The 23,350-nt window shown below is 41.2% G+C and overlaps 1 protein-coding gene across 5 annotated transcripts; it reads left to right on the top strand.

The window, feature by feature from the left end:
* The first annotated feature begins 6,238 nt into the window (after positions 1-6,238).
* Positions 6,239-23,274, top strand: vegfab (vascular endothelial growth factor Ab). Of its 5 annotated transcripts, XR_004574732.1 has the most exons (8): positions 6,431-6,613; positions 8,333-8,375; positions 9,265-9,461; positions 15,283-15,359; positions 17,355-17,387; positions 19,140-19,213; positions 22,286-22,429; positions 22,710-23,274. XR_004574732.1 is itself a non-coding variant. In XM_010882354.4 (7 exons), the coding sequence occupies exons 1-7, from the start codon at positions 6,548-6,550 to the stop codon at positions 22,729-22,731; spliced, it is 582 nt and encodes a 193-aa protein (XP_010880656.1). In that variant the 5' UTR covers positions 6,239-6,547; the 3' UTR covers positions 22,732-23,274. The 5 variants fall into 5 exon arrangements, 4 of the variants coding, with proteins under 4 accessions (XP_010880656.1, XP_034143667.1, XP_034143670.1 ...); XM_010882354.4 differs by lacking the exon at positions 19,140-19,213 and having other exon boundaries at positions 6,239-6,613; XM_034287776.1 differs by lacking the exons at positions 6,431-6,613; positions 19,140-19,213 and adding an exon at positions 7,729-7,912.
* The last annotated feature ends 76 nt before the right edge of the window (positions 23,275-23,350 follow it).

The raw sequence follows: 23,350 nt of genomic DNA, 5'->3' as shown, positions 1-23,350 counted from the left end.
TGGCCCAGAGAAAACACCTGCGCTTCTGGATCCTGTTCAGATACGGCTTCTTTTTTGACCTATAGAGTTTTAGCCGGCAACAGCGAATGGCACGGTGGATTGTGTTCACCGACAATGTTTTCTGGAAGTATTCCTGAGCCCATGCAGTGCCGTCTGAGGGCCAGAAGATCAGGGGCATCCAGTATGGTTTTCTGGCCTAGACCCTTACACACAGAGATTGTTCCATATTCTCTGAATCTTTGGATGATATTATGCACTGTGGATGATTCAAACTCTTTGCAATTTTTCTCTGAGAAACTCCTTTCTGATATTGCTCCACTATTTTTCGCCGCAGCATTGGGGGAATTGGTGATCCTCTGCCCATCTTGACTTCTGAGAGACACTGCCACTCTGAGAGGCTCTTTTTAAACCCAATCATGTTGACAATTGACATAATAAGTTGCAAATTGGTCCTCCAGCAGTTCTTTATCTGTACATTTAACTTTTCCGGCCTCTTATTGTTACCTGTCCCAACTTTTTTGGAATGTGTAGCTCTAATTAAATCCAAAATGAGCCAATATTTGGCATGACATTACAAAATTTCAACATTCGATATGTTATCTATATTCTATTGTGAATTAAATATAAGTTTATGAGATTTCTAAATTATTCCATTCCTTTTTTACTCACAATTTGTACAGTGTCCCAACTTTTTTGGAATCGGGTTTGTACAGGCATATTAAGTCTGACTCTGAATACGACCAGGAAGAACATTTAATACACAGATGATGAATTGACCGAATAGAAGCTTGGAGAGCAGCTAAAGATGGGCGATTGTGAACAGGTTAATCCCCAACCCTTGCCCAGAAAATCTGGAGGCAGTGTACTTTGTGTATTAAACATACCAATCGGAAGTATTACTTACAATATGTCTTGTCTCCATGGAATTGCATTCGCTTCTTCTAAATGAATGTCACGATCCTCTGTATTAAAAAAAATCTCAAAAAATGGTATGTCTTGTTGGCAAAGTTGCTCCATTGATTCTCCCACAATAGGACTCGGGAGAGGCAGAGGTATTGTCCCAATTGCAGAGCAGGTAGAATTGAATTAACTCAAGATCCTCGAGCAGGCAAATGAGCAGGCAGAAATTGACACTGATTCAAACAAAGGAAATCCAGAAGTTCAATGTTTATTTACCAAATGCACCGAATAACACAGCGGCCCTGTACAATGAAATTCTTGTGACCTGGCACAGGACATCTACGTAGTAAGAATTAAGAAATATATAAAGCAAAAAAATATAGCAATAATATACGTAAGTATAAACTAGCAGCAATTTTTAAAAGCTAGGCGAAGCAAACCATCTTCACATGGCTTGTTGAGGTTAAAGTTCACACTCACCTCAATGACATCACTGCCAATGAATGGGATCTGTATAAGGTGGCTGTAGGAAATAGTTTGCTAGTGCCAGTTTGAATTCAGCCAATTCTGCTGGCTGTTTCATCAGTGTACAGCTGTCAAAAATCGATGCCAATTGCAACAGATAACAGAAAGTGGTTTGCAGTGTTTTGGACTCGTTTTACGCTTGCAATGCAGCTTTGCGATAGCGGTACGAATAACCTCATTACAGACTAGGACAGGGCTTAATAATGGAATGGTCGAAAACATTTCTCTATGTGCCTTCTGGAATATCTCTTCGTAAGTGAACTTTGAGAAAAATATGATTTTTGGACGACCTATCCCTTTAAATGTAGGCGTTAAGGCTAGGTTATTGAGCGCGCGTGTGTCATTGGAAAGGTGGGATGCAATAACAACAACAGGTGTCAGAGTATGTTTTTGATTGTGTTTATGTGGGGAGTTGTTTAGTGTGATGTAGGAGTGGATATCTCATTAAGTTGATTATGTGTTTGTGTATGTCGCACACTGATTCCCATTGTGTCAGCAGAAAACAGGCTACACACACGTCATTTACACACTTACACACACACACACAGTCAGCAGAAACAGAAGATCGGTGACAGCTAATGAACCTGTGTTATTCTTCAATTAAACTTCTGAGCCCAGGAACTCCTCTGCAACAGTTACATGATCACCAGATCCCCTTCTCTTCCTCTCTCAAGGTCTGTGTTTCTCTCTCTTTTCCATCCTTCCTGCCGTTCCTTTTCGTCAACCACTCCATCTCTGTTCCGTTATCTTCCATAGGTGTGACTAACATATCGCCAGCTTGCTAGATGGATACATTTACTTTTCACTTCCTCTACGTCAGTCTGTCAGAGCAGTAGAGGAGGACACCCCCAGTGGCTCCAACACTCACAGTCATACATAGTTGCTCCTTAAACTATTATGGAACTATTGCATAAACGTTTCCAAAACAAAAAAAAGTTCTATGTTCTATCAACGTTTTTCATTTCATTTTACAGTTCCTGTGATCGAATCCCTCAGTGGATACACCAGTGACTGTACCTAGAACAATTCATCTGTGAAACTACTGACATTTCCAGATGAAAACTCTTGTCAGTTCAATCACTCACAGCGATGAGTCCATGTATGTTGAGTGGATGACCAGCTGGTGGCATGGTGCAGTCTAAACAACATGGAACCTAACAGAGAAAACAGGAGAGGAGGCTTTCCCCTTTGAAACTAAAGGGATCTGCAGTTAGTTTGGATGGGAGCATGATTTCCCACAACTTTAGGTGGCATTGCAATACCAAGAACACACACCAGATGAAACAACATATGTGGCGGCTGAAGATAATGAAACATCTGAATCCTTCTGAATCACTCTGCAGAGGTAAACGTGCTCCTCAGCAACCAAACATTTGTTCCACAGAGACTATTAGGACTATGCTCAACCCATCATGAGACCTCAGATTGTAATCTACATACCTGCACTACACTGCACACAAACTACAGTTGTGCTCAAAAGTTTGCATACCCTTGAAGAATTGGTAATATATGTCCCATTTGTAAAGAAAACATGAGTGAGCAGGCAAAACACATGTCTTTTATTTCTTATGGGATTCACGTTCAACTGTAGGTCATAACAAAATGGCACAATCATAAAACAAATTAAAAAAATTACTGACCCCTGTTCATAAGTCTGCATGCCCTTAGTTCATGTATTGCCCCCTTTAGCATCAATGACAGCATGCAGTATTTTGTAATACTTGTCTATGAGGCCTCACATTTTTGCAGGTAGTGTAGCTGCCCATATGTCTTGGCAAAATGCCTCCAGGTCATGTTAAGTCTTTGGTCGTCTTGTATGAACCACATGTTTGAGATCTCCCCATAGTGGCTCAATGATATTAAGATCAGGAGACTGATGGCCCCTCCAGAACCTTCATCTTTTTCTGCTGTAACCACTGGAGGGTCAACTTGGCCCTGTGCTTACGGTCATTGTCATGCTGGAAAGTCCAAGAACGTCCCATGCGCAGCTTTCATGCAGAAGAATGCAAATTGTCTGCCAGTATTTTCTGAGCAGCCTGTATTTCTCCTGAGGTTACCTGTGGGTTTTTCTTTGTATCCTGAACATTTCTTCTGGCAGTTTTGGCTGAAATCTTTTTTGGTCTATCTGACCTTGGCTTGGTATCAAGAGATCCCCAAATTTTCCATTTCTTTATTAGTGATTGAACAGTACTGACTGGCATTTTCAAGGATTTGGATATCTTCTTATATCCTTTTCCATCTCTATAAAGTTCCATTGCCTTGTTACGCAGGTCTTTTGAAGTTCTGTTCTGCTCCCGGTGGCTCAATATCTAGCCTGCTCAGTGCATCCACATGAGAGCTAACAAACTCTTGACTATACACAGACACTAATTTCAATTTAAAAAGCCACAGGTTTGGGAAATTCACCTTTAACTGCCATTTCCACCTGTGTGTGTCACCTTGTGTGTCTGTAACAATGCCAAACATTTAAGGGTATGTAAACTTTTAATCAGGGCCATTTGGGTAATTTATTTTATCATTATGGTTTAAAAAGGAGCCAAACAACTATGTGATAATACATGGCTTCATATTATCACTATCCTTAAATAAAATTGTTTTTGCATGATCAGTCATATTTTCAAAATCAATGCCAAAATTTCACAATTTCTGCCAGGGTGTGCAAACTTATGAGCACAACTGTACATACAGAAATGTGTAAAAGTCTTAAGCACCTGAAATTGAAATGATAGCTATTTATTTGGGTAGTAAGTATTTATTTTGATATATATATATATATATATGGCTTATTTATGCCCCAATAAATGGCTTATGTTCAACTTCCATGTACCTACGACTTTTAATGTGAAAATGTAGAATTGTATTTCTAATAGAATATAACACCCTAAAATCAATCATTCAGAATAAATACCAAACTTTATGGGAAAAGTGTCAGGAACAAGGTATATTTGGTGGAACACGTTGAATGAGGCCCAGGTTCTCAGATCAGGCTTGCAGTACCCCACATGACAAGCAGAGGGGAGAACAGCACTTTTGGAATTTCGGAATAAATGAGCTTTCTGTGGCATCCATGTCAAATAAGGAAGAGAAAAGGAGAGAGATTAATGACAATTTAGTATCCTATATCGCCTGAAAGAGGAAGATCATTACAACGTTGTCACAATTGTCTTATCCTTATGTTGCTTATTCATGATTGTAATTGGAAAAGATAGAGATGTGCTACCCTGTGGGAAGAAATGACACCACCACAATACAATGGGAAATAACACCCCTCCCCGGTCCGCCCGCCTCTTTTTACTACAGCCGTGGTATCGCGCACGTTCGGTTCAGTGCTGAAAGATGTCGAGGGCATGTTAGTCCATTGGTCCATGGTCGATTCTCACCGGCTTGCTAATAACGAGGGCAACGTAAAATCCTTGTAGCTCGCTCTTGCACATTGGACGGGGCTAGGTGTCGTGTTGAACTTATGGAATAGGGGAAGCCAAGGTGGACTGTTCCAACTTTCCATGACACCGTCGGCTGCTGCAAGTTTGCTGGGTGAAAGCGATCACATGCCCATCGCACCGGAACGAGCCAGTACGGCGTTGTTTCCCTGAATTCACGCACACACCTGTACGTGGCAGTTAACACACGCACACTCCCGCGTCCAGAATCATTCATTCGTTCATTTAGAGGTTTGAAAACGCAAATATCATAATTTGTAATCATATTTTTTCTACATTAATCGATGTATATGATATGTTGTATGCTATTTTTAATTAGCCTAATGGTTCACTACATGTAGCCTATGTTGTTCTTATTCCGCGATTGGAAGAAATATAAGCAGTAAGGGTGAAGATATAAGCATAATACAAAAATGTGCGGTCGTCTGCACACCTTTCTAAGATTCTGGTTGAAGAAGTAAAAAGGCCATTCATTCCATTCTCCCCATACACATTAGGAGAACATTCCTGATTATGCTTCTAACATTTAATAGGTACAAACTTCGGTGTTGTCAAACATTCGAAAGATTATCATTCACTTTCTAAAAGCATGATACAATAAAACGTCTATGATTTCCACAATATAATTATAGCCTACATACATTAGGCCTTATTTTTGAATGAATTATTGACCATTTAAGTGGTCAGCCAAATCTTCACACAATAAATCCAGCAATAGCCTGCTACTGGACATTTCAAAGTTATTCTTATTGATTATTGGGGAAAAGAGAGTTTCACTGTTTATAGCCTATACTTTCTATTCTGGACACAAAGAGTGCACACACAAAACAATAAACCATGGCAAAAAAAGACACCTCTGAGTTTGACAGTAGCCTGAGGTTTTCATCCAGTCAGGTTCGATTGTCGCCCTCTTATCCGTCCTGTAGAACTTGTCAAGATTAGTTTAGCACGCCCACACTTTGGTTACCCAATGAACGTCTCCCGGAGCTTGCAATCCTCCTGCACGACCATTCGACAGTGTATTCGCCGCACCAGAGACCGAAACAGGGATAGACTTCTTAGACCTCCGGATATATTTTACGCTGATTTGTTAACAATTGAAATAGCATAGATTGAGCTGTGAACATCAAACCGAGAAACGTGCAGGAAGGAAGCGAAATTAAACGGAAGTTTATTTCATAGTAGTTTTGACGGACCAGGGTGGCATCTGTGAAGGTGTAAGCATAGTTGAAACGACTGTAAATTGCATAGGAGTGAAAGTTTCTGTAATTGCATTTTCTCTTTTCCAATGGACACGCATTTGGAGACAGCTGACACACCAAGTATGGAATTACCTCTGTAATGTGGATTGCAATTTCTTTTGATGAAAATAAAGGTCTACTTCAGAACAATGTGAGAGGATACACGTCCTGGATTCTCATGTTTCTGGATATCTTGAAAATTATTGGCAACAGTTGAAAGAAAGTCGTTATGCTCAAGGGATTTTTGCTCAGGTGTCTCGCCTGCTCCAATCGTGGGACCAAAATGATTTTGACGCTACAGCCCCCCTTCCCCTCTTTATAGAAGTTATAATATTTCTTACGCTTTGTTGTTGTAGTTTTAAACTTTACAAATGCTTAGGGGAAAATCGCCAGACGACCACCTTGGATTTTAAATCTACATCTGCATACGGAATTTCAATCATGAACTTTGTTGACAGTTTTGTAACATTATTTCTCCTGACGCTTCTATATTTGTCAGCTGTCAAGGTAAGTTATGTGTTATAACACACCCATGCTTTTTTAACGGACGTCAATATGTTGATTTGGGGTATATTTGTGAAAAGTGGTCAAGTGTAGGTTGTCCTTGTCGCTCCCTTTGCTAGGTCATTGCTCATGTTTAAACAAGATCAACATGTTTCGTGACGACGAGGATATTTAAATAGAAATAATTCCTCAAACCTGACCCTACACCGAGTTCACGTACCCTCTGACGTGGTGGGTGGCACCGTTTGCCGTTCCCAGAAGGGGTATATGTAGTGGTTTTGAACGAATGTTATGAAGTTTAGAGTCGACTGGTGATTGCGGGCCTGCTCAGAACCCCCTTGGCGATATTATGTTTAAAGGCGCAGCAGCGGCATTTTCAGTTGAGAGAGGTGGCAGCAGGTTCGCTATCCTCGCATTCGATTCTGGCTTCATTTTAGTCGCATTATTAGAACATCCTACCACTACAAATCTAAATTTTAAATTATAATTTCTGCAAACCAAAAATGCCACATCGGACAAATAACATAGGTTATTAATACGTAGAAATGTGGGCCTAGATGTGGATGTATATTGATTTGAAAATCATCTTACAAGATGTTGAAGCCTCTCCATAATCTGTGAGCAAAGGTTTAGGGGGAAACCAAAACACCAACATATAAAGACGCTGACTACTGGAATAGGTTAAACCCCTGAAATTAAATAGGTATTCTGGCCACCTTAGAAGCTGGGGCATTCCATACATTTCCGTTGACTGAATAGGCCCAAGTTACCTTAGGCAGGGTTATTTGTTATAACTTTATATTATGAACAGAATTTTTCAAGTAATATGCCACAAAGGACCATAGCTTCCAGCTTAACAGCTCCCGTCTCGTTCCCAAGCAGCCCATTTCTCCGCACGACCGTAAACACTTGAACTTCCCAAAGACTGGTCAAGCATTTGTTATTAAACGAGATCTTATAACCGAACCCGTATATTTAAAGTCTACACAGTTGGCGCAACTGGTCCTAATTAGTAATGTCATCACATTGTGCAAGGGCGAGTGTTCGCAGCTTGACACCGACCGGGTTAATAAGATCATTTGAAGTGTTCGCTGGACCCTCACACCACCCAAGAGGCGGGGACTGCAGCTGAATGAAAATAAACAGCAATTGTAGTTGTCAAGCAAGGGTGAAAATGGTCACCGGTTGTCAAGTTATACGGTTTCGTTGCTTCGACTAAAACTGTAGTCCTCAAGCCACATGGCAATGAATTTTCTGGCCTCATGCAATCCTGGGCAGCTATTGCGCGCGTGCTTACATGCGGTGAGTGCTTGTGTGAAGGGAAAGTTATGCCAACCAATGTTGAGCGGATGACACCAATCCTACCCGTAGAGAAATTCAGCAAAATGATTGGGCTAGAGGCGAGTCATTGAACAGTTCAGTTGCTGAGCCTAACTCGGATGTAATAACTTCATAGGGTTTACGTTTACGAATAGGCTCGCTAAAACGTATCTCATAGTTAAAGACAATGTACAGTAGCCCTTGGCTATGATACAAAACAAAAATACCGGTTGATCTTTCGCAGCAACCAACGTCATTTCGAATGTCTGCCACGTTGCCTTTTTGGTTAGGCTACAATTTAGTCAATGTGACCAGCACTGCACTGTAATATGACATTCATGATTATGAACGTAAGGGTACAATCTAATCTCCAAATGTGTTCTTTTTCTTTCTCCCGCGCAGAGTGCCCACATACCGAAGGAAGGAGGGAGTGCGCATGAGGGCGGTAGGTGTCTGATAAAGCATATTTGGGGCTTTCATTCGGCTTCCTCGCATGCAAACTGCGAATAAAATAGGGTTTGTGTGGTTCACCTTGAGAGCACGGGGAGCCCCACGCCACCTGGCGAGCGAAAGTGTAAATGCACTTGCTTAAATTACTGCTAACATGTTTCAATCAAAATATTGTTTATTTTCTTTTTTAATCTCAACAAATTCCATTTCATATATTGTTTGAGATTAGTATGGGGAAATGTTGTTAACAGGATTTATATAGAATGGGATTTAGTCTCTGGACCTATTGGCTAGTTTACACAAGCCTTAACATTTGCACAACATTTGAGAAGAGCTGCTCCTATATTGGATTGAAATAGGCCACATTTGTTTGAAATAGGCCACAGCAGGGGGTGTTAAGTGGTCCCATTTCTCTTTTTCTTTCCAAGAGGAAACAGAGTTGATGTCTGTTTGTAGTATTTCAGTGTCTTTCCCAACATGTGCATCCCCTAGGTTACAATGTTTTTAGTGCATCAGTGCAAAAGGTACCAAGCTTTGTGGGGCTGAGAGAGGCAGGGAAAGAGGAAGGCAGTACAGAAGCATACCAGAGCCACAATGACAGTGGAAGCGAGGGAGAACCCTCCATGGGTGAGAAAATACAACCATCTAGTTCTATCGATTACAACTTACAGGTCGTGCATGATACCTGACCATAGATGACCCCAGTGGGAGGTGCTGGTTATTGAAAGACAGTGGATGACGTTGACATCTTTTTCTAATATGCATGTGTGATCTCATCGCTGCAACGTTGTTTGTTTTCCTGTATATGTGTAGGGTATGAACATTGTGTATATGTCTTTGGAATATTAAACGTGTGTGTGTGTGTGTGTTTGTTTTGTCCTCAGTGATCTCCTTCATGGAGGTGTACAATAAGAGTATTTGTCGGCCCAGAGAGCTGCTGGTAGATATCATAAAGGAGTACCCAGCGGAGGTAGAACATCTGTACATCCCATCGTGTGTAGTGCTGATGCGCTGCGCTGGATGCTGCAACGATGAGAGTCAAGAGTGTATGCCGACCTCCACACACAACATCACCATGGAGGTGAGAGACTGTTAGCATTCAAACTCCTACCGTCACACCTTTAACCCATACAAATCCTACTGGTACATAACATGCTGACCGACCCCTGGCCATTCACTGTTTAAGACATAACCTTTTGTATTATTTTGACCGACCCCCCCCCCCATACTTAGGCAAAACTGCGCTTAACCCCATACTTCTTTCCGTCTCTCTGGTAATTCTTCTGTCCATCACTTCCCCCTTTCAACACAGTTACATCACTTTGGAGGTGAGATCCTAGTCCTTAAACCTGAACCTATTAGCCTGTAACACTCCCCATCCTCCCGCACACATAGGTGATAATCAGACCCCCACCCACCCACCCACCCTGTGTCTGGAATACGCTTGTCTCTTCCTGAAATCCATATTCCCATGTACAACACGTGTCTCTAGTTATGTGGGTCTGTGTATCTACTAAGTGAGAGTGGAAACGGTATGCAGCGCCATTTATTCTTCTTTTGGCTGTATACTCCAAAAGTTTAGATTAAAATCAAATTGTTGCAATGAGGTTAAAGTGTAGATTTTCATCACTTTTTTCACCCAGAGCTTTCGGGACAGATACTTATAATGTCAAAATTTTTCTCTAACAGTATTTACCAATTTGTTAGCATGTCTTATGCAATTATTTACCCCATTAGACATTGGCTGATGCCCTGCCAGGCCTTAACTTCAGGCATCTTTAGTTATCGTTGTTTTGTGATAGATGTGCCTTATGTCTCATGATCAGCAGAGTAAAAGCATGTTTATTGGAATATAAATCTAGAGAATGGCTCCATCAGTCAGGAACCTTTCTGGCCTGAAAAAAATCCCTAGTTGCCATGGCAGTGTGTTTTGGGTCATTGTCTTGGGTCGTTGTCTTGCGTCATTGACAAAGCGTGGTCCAATGATTTTGGAGGAATTTTCTAGTACTTTAGCAAACAATGTGTTTCTGTACACTTCAGCATTCCTTCCTTTGCTGGCGTCAGCAGTTAGATCATCAATGATGACACTTGCCTGTTCCAGTTGCAGACACTTATGGCAAATATGACATAAGCCATGTTTCACAGATGAGGTGGTATGCTGTGGATCTTGGGCAGTTAGCCTTTTCTCTTCACACTTTCCACTTGCCACCACTCTGGTACAGTGGGGAGAACAAGTATTTGATACACTGCTGAATTTGCTGCTTTTCCTACTTACAAAGCATGTAGAGGTCTGTAATTTTTATCATAGGTACAACTATGAGAGACGGAATCTAAAACAAAAATCCAGAAAATCATATTGTATGATTTTTAAATAATTAATTTGCATTTTATTGCATGACATAAGTATTTGATCACCTACCAACCAGTAAGAATTCCGGCTCTCACAGACCTGTTTGTTTTTCTTTAAGAAGCCCTCCTGTTCTCCACTCATTACCTGTATTAACTGCACCTGTTTGAACTCGTTACCTGTATAAAAGACACCTGTCCACACACTCAATCAAACAGACTACAACCTCTCCACAATGGCCAAGACCAGAGTAAGGACATCAGGGATAAAATTGTAGACCTGCACAAGGCTGGGATGGGCTACAGGACAATAGGCAAGCAGCTTGGTGAGAAGGCAACAACTGTTGGCGCAATTATTAGAAAATGAAATAAGTTCAAGTTGACAGTCAATCTCCCTCGGTCTGGGGCTCTATGCAAGTAACACACTATGCCGTCATGGATTAAAATCCTGCAGCGCACGCAAGGTCACCCTGCTCAAGCCAGAACATGTCCAGGCCCATCAGAAGTTTGCCAATGACCATCTGGATGATCCAGAGGAGGAATGGGAGAAGGTCATGTGGTCGGATGAAACAAAAATTTTGCTTTTTGGTCTAAACTCCACACGCCGTGTTTGGAGGAAGAAGAAGGATGAGTACAACCCCAAGAACACCATCCCAACCGTGAAGCATGGAGGAGCATGAAGCAAGGTGGAAACATCATTCTTTTGAGGATGTTTTTCTGCAAAGGGGACAGGACGACTGGACCGTATTGAGGGGAAGATGGATGGGGCCATGTATCGTGAGATCTTGGCCAACAACCTCTTTCCCTCAGTAAGAGCACTGAAGATGGGTCTGGGTCTTCCAGCATGACAACGACCCGAAACACACAGCCAGGGCAACTAAGGAGTGGCTCCGTAACAAGCATCTCAAGGTCCTGGAGTGGCCTAGCCAGTCTCAAGACCTGAACCCAATAGAAAATCTTTGGAGGGAGCTGAAAGTCCATATTGCCCAGCAACAGCCCCGAAACCTGAAGGATCTGGAGAATGTCTGTATGGAGGAGCGGGCCAAAATCCCTGCTGCAGTGTGTGCAAACCTGGTCAAGAACTACAGGAAACGTATGATCTCTGTAATTGCAAACAGGTTTCTGTACCAAATATTACGTTCCGCTTTTCTAATGTATCAAAGGCTTATGTTGTGCAATAAAATGCAAATTAATTACTTATTTTGGTTTTAGATTCCGTCACTCACAATTGAAGAGTACCTATGATAAAAATTACAGACTTCTACATTCTTTGTAAGTGGGAAAACCTGCAAATTCGGCAGGTTATCAAATACTTGTTCTCCCCACTGTATATGTATCATTTTGTCATTTCTTCCGTGTTGTCACATGAAAAGATATAATCAAATATTTGCTTAAATGTGATGTGTGTACTCACTTTTGTGAGATACTGTGTATATATATATATGTATGTATAAACATACACACATTTTTATTTATATATATATATATATATATATATATATATATATATATATATACACACAGTGCATATAAAGTGTACACACCCCTGTTAAAATGCCAGGTTTTTGTGATGTAAAGGAATGAGACAAAGATAAATCATGTCAGCACTTTTTCCACTTTTAATGTGACCTATAATGTGAACAATTCAATTGAAAAACTAACTGAAATCTTCGAAGGGGAAAAATGAAAAAGAAAAACCTTATAATAACCTTGTTGCATAAGGGTGCACAACCTCTTGTAACTGGGGATGAGGCTGTGTTCAGAATGAACCAATCACATTCAAACTCATGTTAAATAGAAGTCATTACACACCTGCCATCATTTAAAAAGCCATGGTCCGCAGAGAGCTTCCAAAGCATCAGAAGGGTCTCATTATTGAAAGATGTCAATCAGGAGAAGGGTACAAAAGAATTTCCAAAGCATTAGATATACCATGGAACACAGTGAAGACGGTCATCATCAAGTGGAGAAAATATGGCACAACAGAGATATTACCAAGAACTGGACGTCCCTCCAAAATTGATGAAAATACAAGAAGTAAACTGGTCAGGGAGCCTTCCAAGAGGCCCACAGCAAAGTAAAGGAACTGCAGGAATTTCTGTCAAGTACTGGCTGTATGCTACATCCATCCATCTTCTTCCACTTCATCCGGGGCCGGGTCGCGGGGGCAGCAGTCTAAGCAGAGATGCCCAGACTTCCCTCTCCCCAGATACTTCCTCCAGCTCTTCCGGGGGGACACCGAAGCGTTCCCAGGCCAGCCGGGAGACATAGATGCTACATGTATGCTACATGTGAAAACAATCTCCAGTATTATTCATATGAATGGGCTATGGGGTGGGGTGGCAAGAAGGAAGTTGTTTCTTACAAAGAAAACATCCAAACCCAGCTGAAGTTTGTAAAAACAAACCTTAAGTACCCCAAAAGCACGTGGGAAAATGTCCTCACAATCTGACAGATTTGGAGTGCTTTTGCAAAGAAGAGTGGGCAAATATTGCCACGTCAAGATGTGCCATGCTAATAGACTTCTGCTGTAATGAAATCAAAAAGTGCTTCAACAAAATATTACTAGACACTTATGCAACCAGGTTATTGTGAGTTTATTATTTTTCCCCCACAAAGATTTCAATTTGTTTTTCAATTGAATTGTTCGCGTTATAGATCACATTAAAGGTGGAAAAAGTTCTGACATGATTTATCTTTCTCATTTTTTTACATCATATGTGTATGTTTTATATACAGTATTTCACAAAAGTCAGCACACCCCTCAAATTTGTGCAAATATTTGATTTTATCTTCATGTGACAACACTGAAGAAATGACACTTTGCTACAATGTAAAGTAGTGAGTGTACAGCTTGTATAACAGTGTAAATTTGCTGTCCCCTCAAAATAACTCAACACACAGCCATTAATGTCTAAACCGCTGGCAACAAAAGTGAGTACACCCCTAAGTGTAAATGTCCAAATTGGGCCCAATTAGCCATTTTCCCTCCCCGGTGTCATGTGACTTGTTAATTTTACAAGGTCTCAGGTGTGAATGGGAAGCAGGTGTGTTAAATTTGGTGTTATCGCTCTCACACTCCCTCATACTGGTCACTGGAAGTTCAACATGGCACCTCATGGCAAATAACTCTCTGAGGATCTGAGAAAAAGAATTGTTGCTCTGCATAAAGATGGCCTAGGCTATAAGAAGATTGCCAAGACCCTGGAACTGAGCTGCAGCACGGTGGCCAAAACCATACAGTGGTTTAACAGGACAGGTTCCACTCAGAACAGGCCTTGCCATGGTCAACCAAAGCAGTTGATATCCAGAGGTTGTCTTTGGGATATAGACGTATGAGTACTGCCAGCATTGCTGCAGAGGTTGAATGGGTCAGCCTGTCAGTGCTCAGACCATATGCCGCACACTGCATCAAATTGGTCTGTAAGGCAGTCGTCCCAGAAGGAAGCCTCTTCTAAAGATGATGCACAATAAACCCTGCAAACAGTTTGCTGAAGACAAGCAGACTAAGGACATGGATTACTGGAACCATGTCCTGTGGTCTGATGAGACCAAGAAACTTATTTGGGTCAGACGGTGTCAAGCGTGTGTGGCTGGCAACCATGTGAGGAGTACAAAGTACACTGGGGAGCTACAGTTCATTGTGGGAACCATGAATGTCAACATGTACTGTGACATACTGAAGCAGAGCATGATCCCCTCCATTCGGAGACTGGGCCGCTGGGCAGTATACCAACATGATAACGACCCCAAACACACCTCCAAGACAACCACCGCCTTGCTAAAGAAGCTGAGGGTGAAGATGATGGACTGGCCAAGCATGTCTCCAGACCTAAACCCTATTGAGTATCTGTGGGGCATCCTCAGACGGAAGGTGGACAACAACTCTGTGATGTCGTCATGGAGGAGTGGAAGAGGACTCCAGTGGCAACCTGTGAATCTCTGGTAAACGCCGTGCCCAAGAGGGTTTAAGGCAGTACTGGAAAATAATGGTGGCCACACAAAATATTGACACTTTGGAAACAATTTGGACATGTTCACTTAGGGGTGTACTCACTTTTGTTTCTGGCTATGTTTGGTCCTCCTATATATGGTCCTCATGATTTTGACTGACACTTAGCAGACTCCAAAGGCAAATGCCGAGCCTAGAATCTAGACCAGACATTGGCAAAACATTTTAAACCTGCACAAATTATTTGATGAGACATGCCTGACAAAACTATATACACTTTTTATTTTTTTCCCAATACTTTCAGTGCCCTGAAATAGGGGGAATATATATTGAAATTGTTATTTGTAAATGGTGACACCAACATGTACACAAATTTAATCTGAGAATCTATGCTTTAACCTATAGGTATAGTTTGATTTAAAATTCAATTGTTTTTGGAGTATGTAGCCTAAAGAAGGAAAAAAAATCCTTCACTGTCCCAGTAGTTACAGAGTTACTATATGTTTTTGTACTATATTTTTGCATATATGTGTGAGTGAGAAAGAGACTGTATTTCTAGGCTATCTGCTTCATGGGTCTGACCTCTCTGTTTTTGTTTCCACAGATAAAAAGATATAATCCCAAAAAGATACAAAGTAATATTTTTATGAGTTTCACAGAACACAGTGCATGTGACTGCAGGTAAGAAGTGTTTACAGTTTTTCTTTACTCTAGACAGCTATATTGATTTTATGTTATACATGAGGGTTAGATCTGACTTCCTGGGGCTTCATTTATCAAAAATGCCTGGGGACAAAAATGTGTATCTCTAAATGTTTAAGTTGTTAGGAAAGTGTGAATTTCTCAATGGTAATTTCAAATCATCTGTGAGCACAAACTCCAGTGGTATTGCAAGGAAACGGTGTTGTTTGAAACAGAAGTGCTTGGTAAACGGGAAGTGTAATGTTGGCAATAAGAAATCACATCGTATTGGCCGGAAGCATTTACCGCTGGTTGGGAGATTACATCGCATTGTGTTTCGGTGTTGTTTTCTGCATACTATCATTATGTAACCGTAATCATATTACAGAAATTTCTCTTATTTTTCTGTGATGTCTGGTGTATTCCTGCTACTTTAAGCCTAAAACAAGTTCATAATCCATTGTTCAATTCAGCCAACCATGAGGAACCCGAGATCAAATCATGTATTGTCAGAATATATTCCAAGAAAGACAGTTGCTCTGTCAGTAAAAAATATTGTGAACCACCTTCGACCCTTCCGTATGATTGTATGGGCTCATTTACTGACAGTCTTCTAGAATGTGCGGCCAGCGTTTGGCATTGGAAAAGAAGGCATGTAAGTTTCATTTGAAAAGTCATAGCCGAAGACTGAACTATTCTGCTCACACCAGTACTGACAATAATTTATTTTGCTGTAGCTTCTTTTAGAAACTTGACAGAGCTAAGTTTCAACATTACTAAATCAGAAAACAAATGTGGGTGATTTCTGAAAAGTTGGATGGCATTTATAAGGTTGAAAAGCTTAATCACCTGCATATGACTATAGTCTTATCAAAAGAAAAGGTTTGTGTGTAACACTGATGAATACATTTAGTAAAATGAAATTAATTTGGTGCTCACGCATATCTTTGGATCTTCATGTGAGATTCTCTGAGAAATGTGTGCCAGATTGATATATTAGTCCCCAGTTGCCCTCAATAAACCTAGTAAGCACTGAACTTGCATGGCCCATCCAGGACACCGAACTGCAGACTCCTTTTAAAAACCTGGGTCACTGTTTCCCAGATCCCAAAATAGCCTCTAAATCGGTCAAACAAAAGTCATACTACATGAACTGCATATCACATTTTCTTTAATGCTAACTATTATTATTTAACATTTTGTATTTATAGTGGCCACATTCAGTGTAATTAAATAAAGATTCTGTTAGTTAGGAATCAGAAGATGTGGATACCATTTTATGTCTCTTCTTGCAGTTTGAAGAAAGTCAAAGAAAGTTTCACAAGCCTCTGCTAAAAAGTATTGTCCTAGCAACAGGAAGTCTACAGGAAAGTAGTTCCCAGGGACTTTTAGTAATTGTGGTAGATAGCAACTTTCTTCATACTGCAAGTAAACATTTGTTTTATCTATGAGTTCATCTGACTGTATAAGTAGAAAATGGCTTAGTGGTCCAAATCACACACTATCCCTTTAATTGGTAGTTTATATAAATCGCTGTTTTACCACTGGCACTGTTTTGTAAGTAGACAAGAGTTTTCTCAGAACCTTTGGGAACTATGAAATTAAATGTGAAGTTTCTCAATTCCTGGCTCCATCTACCCTCTGGATTGGCTGTGGGCCGAAGGATTTGTTGCTCCATAATCAGTTATACACTAAGTAGCTGTTGTGAAAGTTAAGAAACAAAATAGACTTGACAATATATTGTTATCAGATATTGTGTGGGTCTGCACCAATGTCTCTCTGTAAAGAAAAAAAAAAAGAATGAAATCAATGAGATGTCCAGAGGAGGGCAATCCATGTTAGAGGTGAGGCCAGTACGGACAATGTTCTCCAGGTCCACCCAAACCAATCCCTGCCCATGTCTTTTCACTGTTGATGATGTGAATCTGTCAACCAAGAAGAAAAATGGTGAGCTGTTTGTGAGGTAACATTATGTTTTCTCTGTCCATCATTCAGCCTAAAGAAAGAAGCAAAAGAACAAAGACAGAAGTAAGTAGAGACTTGACTCCTGCTACAGTATGTGTTGTGACTGTAGTCCCGGGAACAAGGGAGGGAATGTGTTTTGTCCTTCTCTCCATTCTCAGTTCTTTTTGTCCTTTATCTTTATTTTCTTTCTCCCTCTCTCTTGGCCCTTTGCTCCTGTGCTTTTATTCAAAGTGTTCAACAATCTTTAAAATGATCGCTCACTTAGTTTCCCCTATATGCGGTGAACCACCACAGATAATGATTTCAGCTGTTTGTACTAGTTATATATTTTTTGACCATTTCAGGCCATGCAAATGGGCAGAACGTGATCATTATGACAGCTTACAACACAACGCAAATGTTGTAACCATCACTAGGGGAAATCACAGATCTACATTCCATCACAGATCCATCGAGCTTCACATATTTTTACAGGAGTTCACAAAGTATGCAATTCCTTAATCACCACTAATTCCATGAATCTTTTAGCTCTCAGGCGAAGGGAAAAACCCTCAACTGGTTCACTCAGGTGAATAAGTGACACCTGCTGAGGTCAATGTCCTGTGCACCTATCATTTAATGTTGTCCTTTATATAGCTGCTCTTTACATTCCTCTCTGATAAACCTCCCTTTACGCTCTGCTCTGATCTTCACGTGTCTCAGGGTTCACGTCTTTACCTCTGTTTTACAGGCCCCTGTGATGTGTAGATAACGGGCTGTGTGTTTTGAAAGACCACGTTCAGCCATAGTTTAACTGTTTATGGGCCTGGCTTTTTTACTTCTGTTCCACTGAAATTCACCAAAGGAGATACTCAGGGTCATTCTTCTCCTCCCTCTGCATGGTGTCTTCTAGCTTTGCTATGGCCAAGTCCAATGGCATTACAACAGTCATGGTTTTATTTAGGTTTTATATCGGCTGTCTAGCATTATAGGGTAATTTCAGAAACCCCCCAAAGACAACCTTGTTCGAACCACTGAGTTTAAACGCAGATGGCTTTAGTGTTCTCTGCCAGCATGCGTCACAGGTGCTCCAGTGGTCATTCAACTCTTGTTTTTGATGCTACCGTGCTTTACTGTTGGTTTAACTTCAGCCTCTGACCTTGCTGTGATTGAGGGGCCTCCTGTGTAGTTGTAGTTAGTGGTAATGTTAACAAGGATACACAGCCCTCCAAACATCAGTTGGCTGGATCAGCCATCCTATGAAAGCTAACTCCTGATAAAGTTCACTCAAACATTGTTGATAAATGTACATTTCTTTTCAGATTTAAATATAAACTATATACCATGCACCTGTGAAATCTGAGGGAAGTGCATACACTACTTGGAGCTCATGGTGCTGTTATCTTGTCAATCCGCCAAGACTGGGGAAACCGATTTGCTGAGAGATTGGCTGGCCCTAATAGTCCAGTATTCAATTGGGAATGTTAAGAGTAGCTGAAGGAGTGTTTGGAAACAAGAAAACAGCTTCCGCAGCCAAACTTCTTTTTTTAACTTTTTTTAAACTCTTTCTTTCTGGTGAAACAATTTTTCTAGTGCTCTTTTGTGAATACATTTCACAAGACCACCAACGAGAAGTTTCCACCTCTAGATTTGAGATAATTTGATTCTAGTTCAATCCATTCAAGTCTGTTTACTTTAGGTTCCGTGTGAATGAACGATCAACTGATTGTTTGACTGACTGATCTCTGAATTCTACTCAGGTCATACGTGTGTCACTGTCCCTCCTCCTCTCAGATGTCTCTGCGTTGTTGTGCTTCTTTTCTTTTTTTTTTCCAGAAAACTCCGGAAAGGCAAGGGCAAAGGCCAAAAGAGAAAGCGAAAGAAAACAGTGAGAGACAGAATCATGAAGCGTATGTCAGCTCTGCCTTCTCTCCCCACCTGCACCTGAGTGTGGCACTTCTGATCGTAAAGCTTGTCTGGGAGGAGTTAATTTGCCCCTTTTAATTAACCCAGTGGCTGTGGTTCTAGATTTTCTGGAAGTCCATTTTTCTGGGACTGAATGTACAGAGCATTCTACCATGTGCAGGATAATATGCACAATCTCTGCTTCACTTGTTCGGTTATCTCCGAGAAGAGGCTACTCTGGTGAATTTCAGCGATGAATGGAAAACGGTTCATGTTTAGTCTTATTAGATGAAAGCTGAATGAATGTACGCAATGAGTGTGTGCCTCATTTCTGCTTTTTTTTACATTTCTCATAGTCAATCATGAAAGATAATTTTTGTTGATATACGGACTCTGATGAGACAATCATTGGATGTCATTCATATGAACTCCTGATCTCAATTTGTCATTCCCACAGAAGTGTTGCCTTGACAAAGACCGTAATCGTGGTGCATTGTAGGCATTTACAGCTTGAGAAGTGTAAAGCCATGTAAACGCACTGTAACATGAACTTCACTTCAACAAGAACGCTTGCTCTTTTTTGGTAATATAGATCATAGGAAGTGACACACAGGATATTGTAGCGTATATTATTATTTTTTTATCCGGTTATCATTGTTCCCTGTGGTGATTTGGTACGAATGAACCATTCTTTTAAATACTTTAACAAAATCACTTGAAAATGGTAGTATATGGAGGAAAAGTCAAGGGTACAAGACTAAATCAATTAACTAATTTCATATAATATTGTTCTGTAAAATTGATGGGTATTGTCTAAACAGAGAGCGGATAATAGATGAATATATTTTTTTATATATAATTAAAATAAATAATAAAACATCTAACTGGCACACCACATCTGTCAAATATGGTGGAGGTAGTGTTATGTTCAGGGCATGTATGGCTGCCATACACTTGTCTTCATTGATGATGGAACTGCTGACAGCAGCAGCAGGATGAATTTTGAAGTGTACAGAAACCAAATGCCTGTTAACTCCTGATGGCACTACATCGTAAAGAAACTGAGTAATGTGTCACTATCCCAATGCTTTTGGAGTTATGGAATTTACCATGTGTTGTAGAGACGTAATGCATGCTTTAGAATGCCATTCAAATCACCAAGTACTCATCAATGCCAGTGTACATGGTGTAGAATTTGATTCTGTTATGAATAATACTGTAGTCCTGTGGTCCTACAGGCAATGATTCAGTTTCCATCAGACTTGGTTAAATCAGCACCATTCTTCAATGGGCAACTTAATGATTGTAACAGATGTGACTTAAGTAAAATCCTGCACATGCTCAGAATGCTTTATTATAATTTTTTTCTTAATGTAAATATCTTCAAGCATTTATGCTTTTTTGATAGAGACTGGGGACAGAGCAGTGGGCCAGATTTGAACCCACGCTGCTGCTGTATGTGTGCTGTGGAGCCCGTGGCTTAGACCACTCTAGGCCACAGGTACGCTCCTCGTCTTAAGTCGAGAAAATCAAGGTTCCAGAAAAGAACCGCAGCCTTCAATTAATACCCCCTATTCACCGCCGCGCCACTCCACCGACGACCACCCCAACCTCATCAGTTGGCACGAGGCTGCACTAAGCCCCCGGCTTCAATGGAGCAGGTAGAAGCCGTCCCTTAGTAGCACACAGCGTGTTACTGTAGAGCTACGCTCAGGGGCGTCTTGTACCTCAGATCCCCATACCTCACGCAATCCACCCATAACCCAGCCGCCATTACCCCACCGCTTTCCTAACCCTGCCCGGCCCCGGGCCCCCCCCCCCCCCCCCCTCCCCGGAGACAAGGCCACCCCAGGGAAGCCATGGAGGGAATGGGAGACGTAACAGGACTGAGCAAACCAGCATGGCTTTCTGCAGGCAATCTCACTAATCCGATATCTGTTGTGGAAATCATCCAAGGGTTATGTCACTGTTGAGTCTGTCTCGCCTTGCTGTGTCTCGCGCGCTTGTCTTTTTTCCCTTTCTTCTTTTCTGTTTCTTTCCCTCACAACAGGTTTTGAGGTTCCGGCCACCATCGCCGGGCTATCTTTGAGATGTGAGGATACTAGAGATGGCTATCCACTTGTTGTTTCTTTCTGGGTTCTATAAACCAACAGGTTGTGTAGCCTGTTTTGTCACTGGGTTCTCTTTGTTGCATCCATGGGTCTCCATGATACAAAGAACGCAATAATATGTTTGGTGTTGAAAAGAGGTGCTCCTGTTTCTGTAATGGTCTACATGTAAAAGAATAGAGAGCTGTTCAGCTCGTTGTTCTGTGCCTTTTAGTTCTCAGTGGAATGTCTGTCTGTCATCCCTATATTCTGTGAAAATGGGTTTGACCACTATCCACCCCTCTGTGTGGAAACAGAATGGTACTGTCTCTCTGGTCTTGTTCTCTGTCATTTAAACCACATCTGTCATCTGTTGTCTACTAGTTCTACATTGGATCTGTGTCTATAAGAGAAAATAAATACTTTGAATCCTTTAATTCAATAAAATCACATTCTGTATCTCTACGCAAAAAGTTGACCTCTGAGTTTTATTTGATTGTATAAAAATAGATCTTAGGCATGAGTTGAATTGACTGTGTTTTTTGCTGGATGCCTCACGTCCCGGTCAACGCATGCTGCTGCATGTCTAACATAAACAATGCATACTGTACTTGGGAAAGCCAATCATCCTAAAAATCTGCCCCACTCCCTGAGTCAGCACGGCCCGAGTCGCTGGCTAGGCAAGAGAGAGGGCAATGGGTTTGGGCGTAATTTCGCTGCTTTTAAAGTTTGCCTGTTTATTTTGTTTCTTTTGTTTCTTTTTCCCCGCTTTGCGTACAACCCTCCGGTCATGCGCTACAGTTTCTCGTCTTTACCCGCCCACACAAACGGTACAATCGCACTAAGGTCAGTGACACCAAGTGTGAAAATGGAGCCTGTGACCTTAAGGGATACAACCACTGGAAGTATTTCTCAGCTGTCACCATTGAAATAAACGTCCTCCTTAGCACTTTGTTCTCCTCATTTCCACTCCTCTTTGTGTGTCTCTAGTCAGTGCCTACCGTGCTGCGATGGCTGTTCAGAGCGAAGAAGGCGGTTATTCATCCAGGACCCTTTGACATGCCAGTGTTCCTGTAGACACTCTGATGCAGACTGCCGGACACGCCACCTGGAGCTCAACGAGAGGACCTGCAAGTGTGTTTGTGTGTGTGTGTGTGTGTGTGTTTTGTTATTATGTGTGTCCGTGTGTGGTTGTGGATATGTGGGGGGTAGGAGAGGTTTTGTTACATCACTTTTGGCCTCATTACTGTATGCCTACCAAAATGCAAGATGGTGTCGGCATTTCATGACCACATCATTACACAAGATCCTGACCAAAGTGTTTGCTTTAAGTATCAAGACCACAAGATCATGTGTTTCATACTACCATACTTCTCTGTATTTAATGTCTGTCTTTCTTCTTTTTGTCCCTAAGATGTGACCAGCCCAGGAGATGAGAGGCCCAGATTAAAATGAACAACATGAAGGAATATTCACAATATATGTCACACAGCACAGCACTTTCAACCTTTCACTCATCTCTGTGGATAGCATTCCTGTGAACTGACTGAAACAGCAGAGACAACAGGCAGGGAAACAAAGAAAGAATGAACAAACAGAAAAAAATATCAACCCCCAATGCATACTGTATGTGTATATACCAGGACAGATGCAAAGAAAAAGGACAGAATGTGTATTGCTGCTAAAAGAAAACGAACGACAACCCATCACTAGAAAGAAGCAAACGTCTGTGTGGTTTTTCGTTTCGCTGGCGTTTGACCAGACTGTGGTTTTGTTGTTGATTCATTTATGCAAATACTTCACTGGATATAAATGTCTACTGTGGTTATATGTTGAATCAGAAACAACAAAATCTAGCTCTGCGGTACATACTGTATATCCACAGAAAAGAGGAGGAAGAGAAGAGAGAACATTCTTTCCCTGAAATAGATGGAGGGAGGTCCAGTACTGACCCATAGTTTCCCATAACAGGGACCCAATGGCAAAACAGACAATCGGGAGACGTGGAACTGTCTTATTGTGACATCACTTACCCTGAAGGAAGTTCTAGAACTG

Source organism: Esox lucius, chromosome 18, assembly GCF_011004845.1.
Source record: "Esox lucius isolate fEsoLuc1 chromosome 18, fEsoLuc1.pri, whole genome shotgun sequence".
NCBI classification, from domain to species: domain Eukaryota; kingdom Metazoa; phylum Chordata; class Actinopteri; order Esociformes; family Esocidae; genus Esox; species Esox lucius.
This window is presented reverse-complemented; position numbering and strand designations above follow the sequence as displayed.